Source organism: Mesoplodon mirus (genome assembly GCF_964341445.2).
Source record: "Mesoplodon mirus genome assembly, chromosome: 2".
NCBI lineage: Eukaryota > Metazoa > Chordata > Mammalia > Artiodactyla > Ziphiidae > Mesoplodon > Mesoplodon mirus.
The window spans coordinates 116922266-116935051 of NC_138977.1; the positions used below are offsets into that span (position 1 = coordinate 116922266).

The window sequence follows — 12786 nt, forward strand, 5'->3', positions numbered from 1 at the left end:
AACGGAGCACCACCAGCCAGGCGCTCATTTTCCTCCTCTCCTCCGTCTGTCTTCTTAACATCGGGACCTTGACCGTCTCGCCCCTTCACCCACACGGCCTCAACCAGGGCACTCGTGAGTTTGGCCGCAGGCGGGTCCGAGGGGTCAAGTCCTCGGGCCAGTGGGCAGTACTTTATCCTTAAGGAGCGCTGCAGGGGTCCTGCCCACAGGTGCTTCGGAGCCCGCGTCCTTTCGGCCCTCCCGGCTCACGTCCTGTAGCAGGTGTGCGTGCGCCTCATTCTACTCGCAACTTTCCAGCGCTAGTTGGACACACGGGCACGTGAAAATTTTACCCTCGATTGGACCGTCGCTGTCGTACTCCACAGCTTGATCCCCTGGGCGCGGTCTTACTCATCCTGAGTTCCTAGAGAACAGGACCGGGCAAAGAGCCTGGTACACACTGCACCAGAACTAATACTCGACGATTCACAGCTGAAGGCAACTGGGCTGCTTCGCCCCGATCTCCGGCGTCCGCAAGATCCCATCTCCCACACAAGGCTAGCATTCGGCATGAGGAAGCTCCTGCGTGATTTTAAAAAGCCTTCCCTTAGATCTCCCTTTCAATCTTGGGCAATCAGCACCTTCCACCTCAGCTGTGTTTCCCTCCCGGGTGGGGGCGGCCCCAAAGCGCGGGGTCGCCCGGCACTACCTCCCTTCGGAGGCGGTAGACGTCGAAAAGGGTTGCGCATGCACCGTGTGGGGCCCTGCGCTCTGCCTCCGGAACCGCCGAGTGACGGAGGCGAGTGCGTGGGGTTATGGGAAGTGTGGTTTTCCAGTCACTGGATCACTGGGGCACTCCCGGCTTGATCCCAGAGTGGGACTTCAGCTCCCGGCTGGCCGACGAGAGCGGGAGGGGACGCGAGGGAAGAGGGCGGGGCGAGCGAGAGAAAAGGCGGGCGGGGCCGGGGGGAGGCCAAGCGGAGGGGGCGGGGCTCCGCCCGGCTGAGCTGCTGCCGCTGGTGGTCTGAGAAAGCCGAGAGGAACCTGGACGGCGTCGGGCGCGAGGGCTGGCGTCCCCGGAGTCGTAGCGCGGGAGTCGGCCGCCGGCACTCTGCCTCCCTACTTGCAGGTTCCCTCCCGGAACGCGGGAGAGCCCGGAGCGCGGCGGGGGTGCGAGGTGGAGCAGGCGGGGGCGGCCAATGCGAAACTGGCTGGTGCTGCTGTGCCCGTGTGTGCTCGGGGCCGCGCTGCACCTCTGGCTGCGGCTGCGCTCCCCGCCGCCCGCCCGCGCCTCGGGGGCCGGCCGGGCAGGTGAGGTCCTGGGGCCGGGCGGGGCGGGCCGGGCGGCCGCGAGCGGGGGGGAAGCCGGCTCCGAGCCTCCCGGCGGCTTCCTTCGCGGAGCTCCGCCGGGAGTCCCGGGCGGGGGGCGGCCCGACACGACGGTCCGCGGATAAAACAAACGGCCCTTTTCATCCTCGAGGCGTTAATATCGGGCAAACTTGAGGGCGCTTTTCTCGTTTCGCGTCTCGGCCGCTCCTCACCTCCCCGCGTTTCTTAATGGCCACAAAGCCGGTGCCCGCGACTGCAAGCCTTCCGGCTGTCCCCAGGCCTGGCCCGAGCCTCCCGGCGCCTGCCCGGGGAGCAAAGCCCCGCGTGTCCTTCAGCCCTTCAGCTGCAGCTGCTCACGCCCGGGGTCGGGCTACCAGGTTGCTTTCTTCCTCCCCAGGTGTTGGTCTTATTCGGTCAAGACTTTTGAGGTCTTCGGGCCGTGGATCACGTTTGTGCGTGTTTTTAAAGGTGGCTGGGTTTTGCTTTTAAGGGATAGCTTTGCTTTGAGAGTATACTGTACTTTGTGAATCCTTTGAAAACTGTGATGTAAGTCGGTTGAACAGATCGAGGCATGGCTGCGAGTGGAGTTGTTCCTGGGAACTTGGTTTGCAAAAGCCTGCAAATGAAAAATATACACGAAAATATCAAGTTCTTTAATGGTCTTCCCCATTTGCTCTAAAAGTTATTCTCTTGTGGGAAAGAAACCTTTGTTCATGTTCACTTCACAGCCTGAGAAATTGAATGCTGTGCCCACAGCCCAGGGGGTTTTCTGTTGTTAATGAATTCCACAGCTCTGAAGACGTCTTCAGGTTTCCCTTTTTTTCATGTCTTCTTTTTTAAGGGCTTGCCCTAGGACATGTAAAGAAGCCTAGAAGGCTGTTTTAAAGATGAGGTAATTGTCGTTTTTGGTTTTTAACTACGTTGGGAGTTTTTTTCTTACCACTTCTCCCCAAAGACAGTTGTTTTCTTATGCAATATTTTAAAGAATTAGAGTTGAATATCTGCAATTCTGAGATGGCTCTGTGCCTTAACTTAGAAGTAGAAAGTACAGAAACTAATTTGGCAATCCTCAAAGCAATCTCACTGTTATAATTGGAGTTCTTTATTCTGGTAACCGTCTCTTAAAATCCTTTTCTATTAGAGAAGCCATAAGTTCTTTGAGAAGGCTGTTTGTGTGACCTGAATGGAATTAAGATAGTATTTAAATGATTTAATGAAAGTGCAGTGTTACAGGGCATTTAACTTAACAGGTTAGGATTGTTTTTGTCTGTTTTGTTTTTTTAGGGTTTTGTAAATGGAGCTGAGGAAAGAGTGCTATAGATATATAGTACTCTGTAACACCTGTTGGGTTTTGCATTTTACAAATTTCTGTGATGAGTGAGCTCTACTGGAATTTACTTGTAGAGCATACTTAGTATATTTATGACCTAAATATCTTTTAGGGTCCATAAACAAGCGAAAACCATACGTTCAAGCTGAAAACTTAGTAGGCCTCCCTGACAATTTCTTAAGTTTTTTTAAATTTGTTTTTTATGTTTTTATACAATTTTAAAAGGTTACTTTCCATTTACAGTTATTACAAAATATTGGCTCTGTTCCCTGTGTTGTACAACACATCCTTGAGCCTATCTTACACCCAGTAGTTTGTCCCTCTCACTCCTCCACCCCTATATTGCCCCCTCCGCCCTCCACTGGTAACTACTAATTTGTTCTCCACATCTGTGAGCCTGCTGCTTTTTTGTTACATTCACTGGTTTGTTATATCTTTTAGATTCCACGTGTAAGTGATATCATGCAGGATTTGTCTTTCTCTGACTTATTTCACTTACCCTAATGCCCTCCAAATCCATCCGTGTTGCTGCAGATGGCAAAACTTCTTTCTTTTTTTAAGGCTGAGTAGTATTTCATCTTGTGTATGTATATCACATCTTCTTTATCCATTCATCTGTTGATGGACACTTAGGTTGTTTCCATATCTTGGTAATTGTAAATAATGCTGCTGTGAACATTAGGGTGCGTGTATCTTTTGAATTAATGTTTTGGGTTTTTTTTCAGTTATATACCCGGGAGTGGAATTGCTGGGCCATATGGTAGTTTTTTGAGGACTCTCCATACTGTTTTCCACAGTGACTGCACCAGTTTACATTCTTACCAACAGCGTACAAGGGTTCCCTTTTCTGCACATCCTCCCCGGTATTTGTGTTCTTTTTGATGATAGCCATTCTGAGGTGTGAGGTGACGTCTCATTGTGGTTTTGATTTGCATTTCACTGATGACTAGGGATGTTGAGCATCTTTTCATGTGCCTGTTGGCCATCTGCATTTCCTCTTTGGAAAAGAGTTCATTTCTTCTGCCCATTTTTAAATTGGGTTGTTTGTTTTTCTGACGTTGAGTTGTATGAGCAGTTTATATATGTTGGATGTTAATCACTGATCAGTCATATCATTTGCAAATATTATCTCCCATTTGGCAGGTTGTCTTCCTGTTTCTATCAATGGTTTCCTTTGCTGTGAAAAGCTTTTAAGTTTAATTAGGTCCCATTTGTTTACTTCTGCTTTTATTTCCTTTATCTTAGGAGATGGATCCAAAAACATATTGCTGCGATTTATGTCAAAGAGTGTTCTGCTAATTTTTTCCTCAAGGAGTTTTATAGTATCCAGTCTTACATTTACGTCTTTAATCCATTTTGAGTTAATTTTTGTATATGGTGTTAGAGAATGTTCTAATTTTATTCTTTTACGTGTAGCAGTGCAGTTTTCCCAGCAGCACTTACTGAAGAGACTGTCTCTTCCCCATTGTCTCTTCTTGCTTCCTTTGTCATAGATTAGTGGACCATAGTGTGTGGGTTTATTTCTGGGCTCTCTGTTCTGTTCCATTGATGTATGTGTCTATTTTTGTGCCAGTACCATACCATTTCGATTACTGTAGCTTTGTAATATAGTCGAAAGTCAGGGGGCCTGATTCCTCCAGCTCTGTTCTTCTTTCTCAAGGTTGTTTTGTCTATTTGGGGTCTTTTGTGTTTCCATACGCATTTTAAAATTATTTGTTCTAGTTCTGGAAGCTTTGTGGCTTCATGTCCAGCCCTTTTGCCCTTTGTCTGTGTGCCTTGAGCCAGTCCCACTGTGCTCACATTTTCTCCTGTAGTGCTCACAGCTCCCAGCCCCAGTGACATTCCCTTTCCCTGAGTCTGCACTGGGTCTCTTTTGTGCTTCCTTCCCCTCAGGTAGCCAGTCTTCCCCTGGGCCACTCCTGGAGGTGAGGGGGTTACCTCTTTCCAGTGTTTTTTATTCCTGTGGGGCTCACCTAAAAGTATTAAAAGTAACTTTGTAAAAAAATGTTTTTTCTTTTTGAGATAAGTTTTTCCCCCTCTGTTAGTGTTTCAGTGATACCTTATCTGCTGTCCTGTGAGACCAGGCTAGATTAAGGAAACTAGGAAGTAGACCTTGGAAAGGGCAGGGCTATCGGTGAGGAGATCAGTACTAGTTGTGTAAATTAACTTTGACTTTAGATGGATATTGTGCATCTAGTCAAATAATAAATTAAATAGAGTATTTAATCTTAAGTGCCTTGCAGAGTCCTAATTTCATTTTGCACCTTTGGTACTTTCAAAACTAAAAACAGTAGAAGCATCTAGATTGCTGAAATTTCCTACAAATTCTTTTCTCATTGTGTTGTCACCAGTTCAAACCAAAACGTTGGAGCATTTTTACATTTTAGCCCTTATCCCTTAAGCCTAGAGTGAGAGAGAAAACCCAAGACTTTGTTAAGTATTCTTCCCTTGAATATACATTTAAAATTTTGTTTTTGTTCTCTTTTCCCTCCTGCCTCTTTGTCTGTCTTCAGTCTCATTAAGTCGTGGCAGGGAGATTTACCTCCCCTGAATGTTAAAAAAGGCCCTCTGACTTGCAGTTGATTCTACAAATATTTGAGAGCCTCTTCTGTGCCAACTCCTGTTGTAGGTGTGGGATTACAGCAGTAATCAAGATAAAGTCCCTGCCTTCATGCAGTTTACAGTTTAGAAGGGAAGGCAGAACATAAGAAAATAATTATTAAATATCATAGGGGAGAGTGATAAGTGTGGTGACAAAAATAAAGCAGTGTAAGAGGATAGAGAATGATGTGCTGCTGTTTTAAATAGAGAGATCAGGGGTTTCCCTGGTGACGCAGTGGTTAAGAATCCACCTGCCAATCCAGGGGACACAGGTTTGAGCCCTGGTCCAGGAAGATCCCACATGCCGCGGAGCAACTAAGCCCGTGCACCACGACTACTGAGCCTGTGGTCTAGAGCCCGCGAGCCACAGCTACTGAGCCCATACACCTAGAGCCCGAGCTCCGCAACAAGAAAAGCCACCTCAATGAGAAGCCTGTGCACCGCAACGAAAGAGTAGCCCCCCTCGCTGCAGCTGGTGAAAGCCCGCGTGCAGCAACGAAGACCCAAAGGAGCCAGAAATAAATAAGTTTATAAATAAATCAATAGAGAGGTCAAGGGAGGCCGCTCTAAAGAGGTCACAGTTGGGCAGGAACCTGAATGCATTAATGAAGTGTGTCAGTTGTGTTAGTACGTGGTACTATTCTAATGTAGTAGCTCACCTTGAACAGGTGAAACCCAGTCAGGGAGAACAGCTGGTGAAGAGCCAGCAGATCTCCTGTTGTGAAATCCAGCACAGCTAGGGGGTGAGGAGAGGAAAATGGAGGTGGAGACAGCCATTTGGGCTAGGGAATAAAGATACAGGATATCTCAGTGATAACGTATTGGTTTGAGGTTATGCCTTAGCAGGAATTATTTAACAGTTAATTTAGAAAAATGATGTACCAAAAGAGGCTTCTCTTTCTAGGATATTTTGAAAGAAGGAAACCAAAGAGAAAGGAAAGAAACGGATCCATTCAACAAATGCTTACAGTAGGTATTTAGTCCCTGCTCTCAAGGTGCTCGCAGTTTGTTAACTGGAAACCGACATGGGGCAAGCAGAAGGTCAAAGACAAATTGAGCTTGCTTTGCAGTTTCGCCTAGGGCTGCCTCGTCCAAAATGATCGCTATATGCTAATCTGGTCTCTGTGCTTCAGTTTCCTTATTTATAAAATGATGACCTCACAGGGTTATTGTGAAGATTCAGTTAATAAAACACCCAGAACAGTGCCTGATTCCTCGTGAGCACTCTGAATTTTAGAGAGGAATGGTAGTGTGGAGGCGGCCGATGTCCTTGCTAGTGAGGTGTTTGGGGAGGTATCTGAAATTGGTGAGAGCACGCTGGTAGCATGTATAATGATTGTCCTTATCAGTAGATATGTGGTGAACTTGCATGTTTTCTTCATTTTCAAGATTCCTGCCTGTTTGTGGTTGGTGTCATGTGAGACATGCACATGAGAGTGGAAATTTTAGTCTAATTTTTAAGAATCTTTGGGCTTATTTTGAAGAGTCAGTTTTGGAGTCTTTAATAAACTTTTGGATGTCCACTTTCAGTGCAGAGTCTAGCAGGTTGCCAGACTCTCAGGATTTACTACATATTAAAGAAGAGGAATGGTCATTGCCTTCAGGGAGCTTGTGTGGGGTTTTAATTATTCTTGACAGTATGAAGGTTTGTTTATTGCTATATATTTGCCATCTAAGGCCGTGAACATAGGAGGTGCTCAGTTACTTGAAGGAATGAATCAAGAGGAGAAAACTGGGAAAGTATGAATGAGTTTGTCACCTATAGATCGTTCACATTCCATGATTTACATTTTTTTCTTATAAAAGTAAAACAAGTTTTTTATAGAAAAATTTTGAAATTATTTTTAAAAAAGGAAACAAAAATGATCTATGCTAGGCAATTTTTGTATCATACATATAAAACATGGTTGGGAGAATTATTTAGTATTAAAATTTTTTTTTTGATATATCATGTACATTCAGAAAAGTGCACGTAAATGTGAGCTTGATGTAGTTTCACAAACTGAATCACCCAGCTAATCAGCACCCAAATTAAAAACAGGAAAACTACCAACACCTTAGAAGCTTCCTTTATGCTCCCTTCTTATCACTGTCAGGAGTGGTACCCATGATCCTGATCTTTAGTGGCAGAGATTTGCCTGCTTTGTACTTTATATAAGTGGAACCAAATAGTATGTACATAGTTCTTACAGCCTGCTTATCTTACTTAATAAGATGTAGAACAGCATTTAATGAAATGTTTAAAACAATTTTAATGTCTGATAGTATTCTAGCATATAGATACACCATACTTTATGTAACTGATGCCTTATTTGTGCATTCATGTATTTTGCAGTTTTTCACTATTAAGAAATGACACTGTGATGAAGAGATCTTTTAGTGCATCACTGATTATTTCCTTAGCCTATATTCTTAGCCAAGGACAAAAGTTATACAATTCTGAGGTATTTGATGTATATTGGCAAAATTTCCTGCAGAATACTATATCAACTTACATTCCTATTAGCAACATAGGAGAGTAGCCATTTCCTTGAAATAACTACCTCTATCAAAACGTCAGTCATTTGGGTATTATCATTTAAGAAAATATTTGTCAGTTTGAATGTAGGAGAAAACTGGTGTCTTATTATTGCTGTAATTCAAACTTCTAGTGAAGTTGAACCGTTTTTTATAGGTTTGTTGGCTATTTGCATTTCTTTTTCTGTAAATTATCTTTATTCTTTGTCTCATGTTCACTTCTTAGTTTTTTTGTTGTTGTTTTTGTTTCCTGTTTTCAGACACCAGAATCAAACTAGGTACCCTGTACTTGCAACATTGAGCAGAGGATGATGAAAGTGTAGGGGGGGGACTGGAAAGCTGGGCAGCATTCTTACACAGCATCCACTTTGAGGAGTTTTTGTTGGTTTGTTTAATCTTGGCTGTGCCACGTGGCTTGCGGGATCACAGTTCCCCAACCAGGGATGGGACCTGGACCACAGCAGTGAAAGTGGCGAATCCTAACCACTAGACCACCAGGGAACTCCTCACTTTGAGTTTTATACTGTGTGACACACTACTCACAGGTCTGTTGGACTGATTTACATTGATGGTATGTGGCAGAAGAAACCAGTATTTTTTTTTTTTTTTTTTTGCGGTATGCGGGCCTCTCACTGTTGTGGCCTCCCCCGTTGCGGAGCACAGGCTCCGGACGCGCAGGCCCAGCGGCCATGGCTCACGGGGCCAGCCGCTCCGCGGCATATGGGATCCTCCCAGACCGGGGCACGAACCCGTATCCCCTGCATCGGCAGGCGGACTCTCAACCACTGCGCCACCAGGGAGGCCCAAAACCAGTATTTTTAAAAATTGAGACATAATCGACAAATTACACTAGTTTCAGGTGTGCAGCATAATGATTTGATACATGTATATATTCTGTAATGATCACCACAGTATGTATAGTTAACATCTGTCACCACACACAGTTACAAATTTTTTTTCCTGTGATGAGAACTTTTAAGACCCACTCTCTTTAGCAACATTTAAATACAGTACAGTTTTTTGTTTTGTTTTGTTTTGTTTTTTTTGGTGGGGAGTCATGCTGTGCGGCTTGCGGGATCTCAGTTCCCCAAACAGGGATTGAACTTGGGCCACGGCAGGGAAAGCCCAGAATCCTAACCACTGGACCGCCAGGGAATTCCCTGCAATACCGTATTGTTAACTATTGTCACCATGCTGTACATTACATCCCCATGACTTATTTTATAACTGGAAGTTTGTACCTTTTGACCCCTTTTACCCATTATGCCTACACCTCTGGCAAACACCACTCTGTTCTCTGTATGAGTTTGGTGTTTTGTTTGTTTTAGATTCTACATATGAATGAGTTCATATGGTATCAGCCTGTCTTTGTCGGACTTATTTCGCTTAGCGTAATGCCCTCAGGGTCTGTCCACGTGGTTGCAAATGGCAAGATTTCCTTCTTTTTTATGGCTGAATAATATTCCACCGTGTATAAAGAACACATTTTCTGTGTTCATTCATCCATCAGTGGACACTTAGGTTACTGCCATGTCTTGGCTGTTGTAAATAGTGCTGCAACGAACATCCCCATGTTCACTATCATGCATATCATCCCCATTCATATGTCTTTTCTAGTGAATGTTTTCATTTCCTTCAGGTAAATACCCAGAAGTGGTTTTGCTGGATCATATGGTAGTTCTATTTTTAATTTTTTGAGGAACCTCCATACTGTTTTTCATTTTTTATTGGCTGCATCAATTTACTTTCACACCAACATTGCATGAGGGTTGCCTTTTCTCCACCTTCTCGCCAACACTTGTTATTTCTTATCTTTTTCATAATAGGCATTCTAAGAGGTGTGGTGATGTTTCATAGTGGTTTTGATTTGCATTTCCCTGATGATTAGTGATTTTGAGCACCTTTTCATGTGCCTGATGGCAGTCTGCATGTCTTCTTTGGAAAAATGTCTATTCAGATCCTCTGCCCAATTTTAAATGGGATTCTTTGTTTTTTGGTATTGGGTTGTATGAGTTCTTTGTATATCTTGGATATTAATCAGATATATGATTTGTAAATATCTTCTCCTATTTGGTAGGTTGCCTTTTCATTTTGTTGATGGTTTCCTTTGCTGTGCAGAAGCTTTTTAGTTTGATGTAGTCTCACTTACTTATTTTTGCTTTTGTTGCCTTTGCTTTCAGTGTCAAATCTAAAAAAAATATTCCCAAGACCAATGTCAAGGAACTTACTACCTGTGGTTTCTTATAGGAGCTTTATGGTGTCAGGTCTTACATTCAAGTTTTTAATCCATTTTCAGTTGATTTTTGTGTATGGCATAAGTTAGTGGTTCAGTTTCATGCTTTTGCACGTGGCTGTCCAGTTTTCCCAACGTCATTTATTTAAGAGATTGTCCTTTCCCTGCTGTATATTCTTGACTCCTTTGTTGTAAATGGATTGACCATATACACGTGGGTTTATTTCTGGGCTCTCAAATCTGTTCTGTTGATCTGTGTGTCTGTTTTAATGCCAGTACTGTAGCTTCATAATATGGTTTGAAACCAGGAAGCATGGTGTTTCCAGCTTTGTTCTTCTTTCTCTAGATTGCTTTGGCTTTTCGAGGTCTTTGTGGTTCCATACAAATTTTAGGATTTTTTTTTTTCTATTCCTGAAAAATGCCATTGGAATTTTGGTAGAGATTGCACTGTATCTGTAGATTGCTTTAGCTAGTATGGACATTTTAACAATATTAATTCTTCTGATTAGCAAGCATGGAATATCTTTTGTTTCTGTATTCTTCAATTTATTTCATCAATGTCTTTTACTTTTCAGTGTACAGGTCTTTTACCTCCTTCGTTAAATTTATTCCTAGGTATTTATTCTTTTTGATGTGATTGAAATTTCTCTTTCTGATAGTTTATTACTGTGTAGAAATACAGCTGATTTTTGTATATTGATTATGTATCCTGTAACTTTACTGAATTTGTTTATTAGTTCTAACAGTTTTTTGGTTGAGGCTTTAAAAACCTATTTTTCAGTATTTCTGGAAGTAGAAGTTCTCTAAAAGGCCAGAATCTGCCATGTACTTCTCTTCTGCAATAAAAAGAGAAGTGCATGTAAAAAGTAACACAGTTCAGTAGAGGCAGCTAAGATGTGGATGAGAAGCAGAGAGGATTGGCAGTGGCAGAGAGAGGTGGAATAAGATCAAGAAGTACTTTTCAGCGATAATCCATGAGGTTTTCACATACCACATGGTTATCTTCGTGTCTATTTATTTTTAGAAAAATCTCATGGAGAAGTCTGGGAGGAACTATTAGGATAGCCTTGTAGGTCCAGGTGAAAGGTAAGAATTTGAACTGAAGCTAATGACTAGAATTAATGATAAAGAGAGAAATTTGAGAAAAATTTTAAGAAGATTTTGTCATTAAGAAAAGGTTAAATGATGTTTCATGTAATCCATCTCGAAAAGATTTATTTTGATTACCCGTCAAAAATAAGGTAGTGATGTTTGGCATTTAAAGGGATGTTTCAGTTATTTTGAAATTTTACTTTTGTGCAGCAACCTTGTTTTCTCATGAAGTCAGATAAATGAGGCATTTGGGATGCATATAATTTTTGCTCTTCTAATCTTTTAAAGCTTTTTAATCCTTTGAGAAGACATTTTGAAACAGATGAAATAGAGTATCTAAAGACTGTTATCGGTATCAGCTTTCTCTGATTAGGAAAGTGAGGCACAAGGATTTAAGTAACTTCTTACTGATGCTGTGCAGCACGTTGGCTATAGAATCAATGTCAGATATGTCTGGTCACTGCATTTTCCTCACTCCTGTCTATAAAGTGTACTTACTGCTAATATTTCTCTGTGAAAAAATAGGGGGAGGGACTAGGTTGTCATTGCCAATTTTACATAAGCATTTAAATTATTCTCCCTTGAAGAAATATCAACATGTCTTTGTTGTCTTTTGAATACCTAGATTCTATAATATATAAAAACATTTCATTTAATACAGTAAAGCTCTCTGGCCTGCAGTAATTTATTTTTGGAAACATTGTGGGATCAGTTTCTGCCGCTGAAGAAAGAGATGAAATGGGATCCCTAATGAGAGCTATATATTAGCTTGAAGCTCTCAAGCTTTGAAACTGGTGATGAAAAACAGGGACAAAGTATCTTTCCCTCTATCTTTCTCTAAGGACAGTTTTTTGAGGTGGGGGTGGTGTGCATCTTGTGGGATCTCGGTTCCCTGACCAGGGATTGAACCGGGGCCACAGCAGTGAAAGCCTGGAATTCTAACCACTGGGCCACCAGGGAAGTCCCTCTAAGGACATATTTTAAAAATGTAATCCTGTCCATTAAATATGATAGTAAAAAATGACTTGTCCCTTGAAGTGATAAATATTTGCTGGCTGTAGTATTTATTGGCATGAATAAGAGTTCTGATTCTTTCCAGCATGGTAGTCCTTCAACTTCGTCTCCCAAAGTTAATAACTAATGTTCATGTAGGACTTCACCTTTGACAGCACATTTGTTGTTGTTAGTTGCTGTTGAATGCCCACGCTTTGCCTGCTACCAAACCAGAACCTTTATACACATTATATCATTTAATTTTTACAACAACTCTATGAGAAGTATTATTCCACCCATTTCTGCTTAAGGAAACTGAGGCTCAAGGAGTTAAATAACTTTTACAGCTAAAATAAAAAGCCAGCATTTTATAATTGGCTCTTCCTGCCTACTATTGTATGGTTTATGCCACATTGACCTTCCAAATTGATTCTTATCAGAAACATCTTACTTGTTTTGAAGAATTTACATATATACTTGGGTGAGCACGAATACATACATAGGTGTGGAAGCAAAAAGCCTCTGCACCAAAATGTTAGTAGTGCTTATCTCTGGATGGTGAGTTTTATGAGTGCTTTAGGTTTTTTATTCTTTGTATTTATTTGTATTTTCTGCAAATATGAACATATATTTATATTATCTTGTAATAAACATTTTTATGTTACATACTGAACTTAACAGTAATTGAGAAATGACATTTCTAATTTACTAT

General features: G+C 42.1%; 1 protein-coding gene across 2 annotated transcripts in view; it reads left to right on the forward strand.

Moving 5' to 3' along the window:
• The first annotated feature begins 968 nt into the window (after nucleotides 1-968).
• The window catches only part of B3GALNT2 (beta-1,3-N-acetylgalactosaminyltransferase 2), a 58625-nt gene continuing 46807 nt past the window's right edge, over nucleotides 969-12786 (forward strand). For both annotated transcript variants that reach the window (XM_082635056.1, XM_082635055.1), the window contains exon 1: nucleotides 969-1290. In XM_082635056.1, the coding sequence (XP_082491182.1) occupies nucleotides 1179-1290 (112 nt within the window). In that variant the 5' untranslated portion in view covers nucleotides 969-1178. The remainder of the gene's footprint in view (nucleotides 1291-12786) is intronic.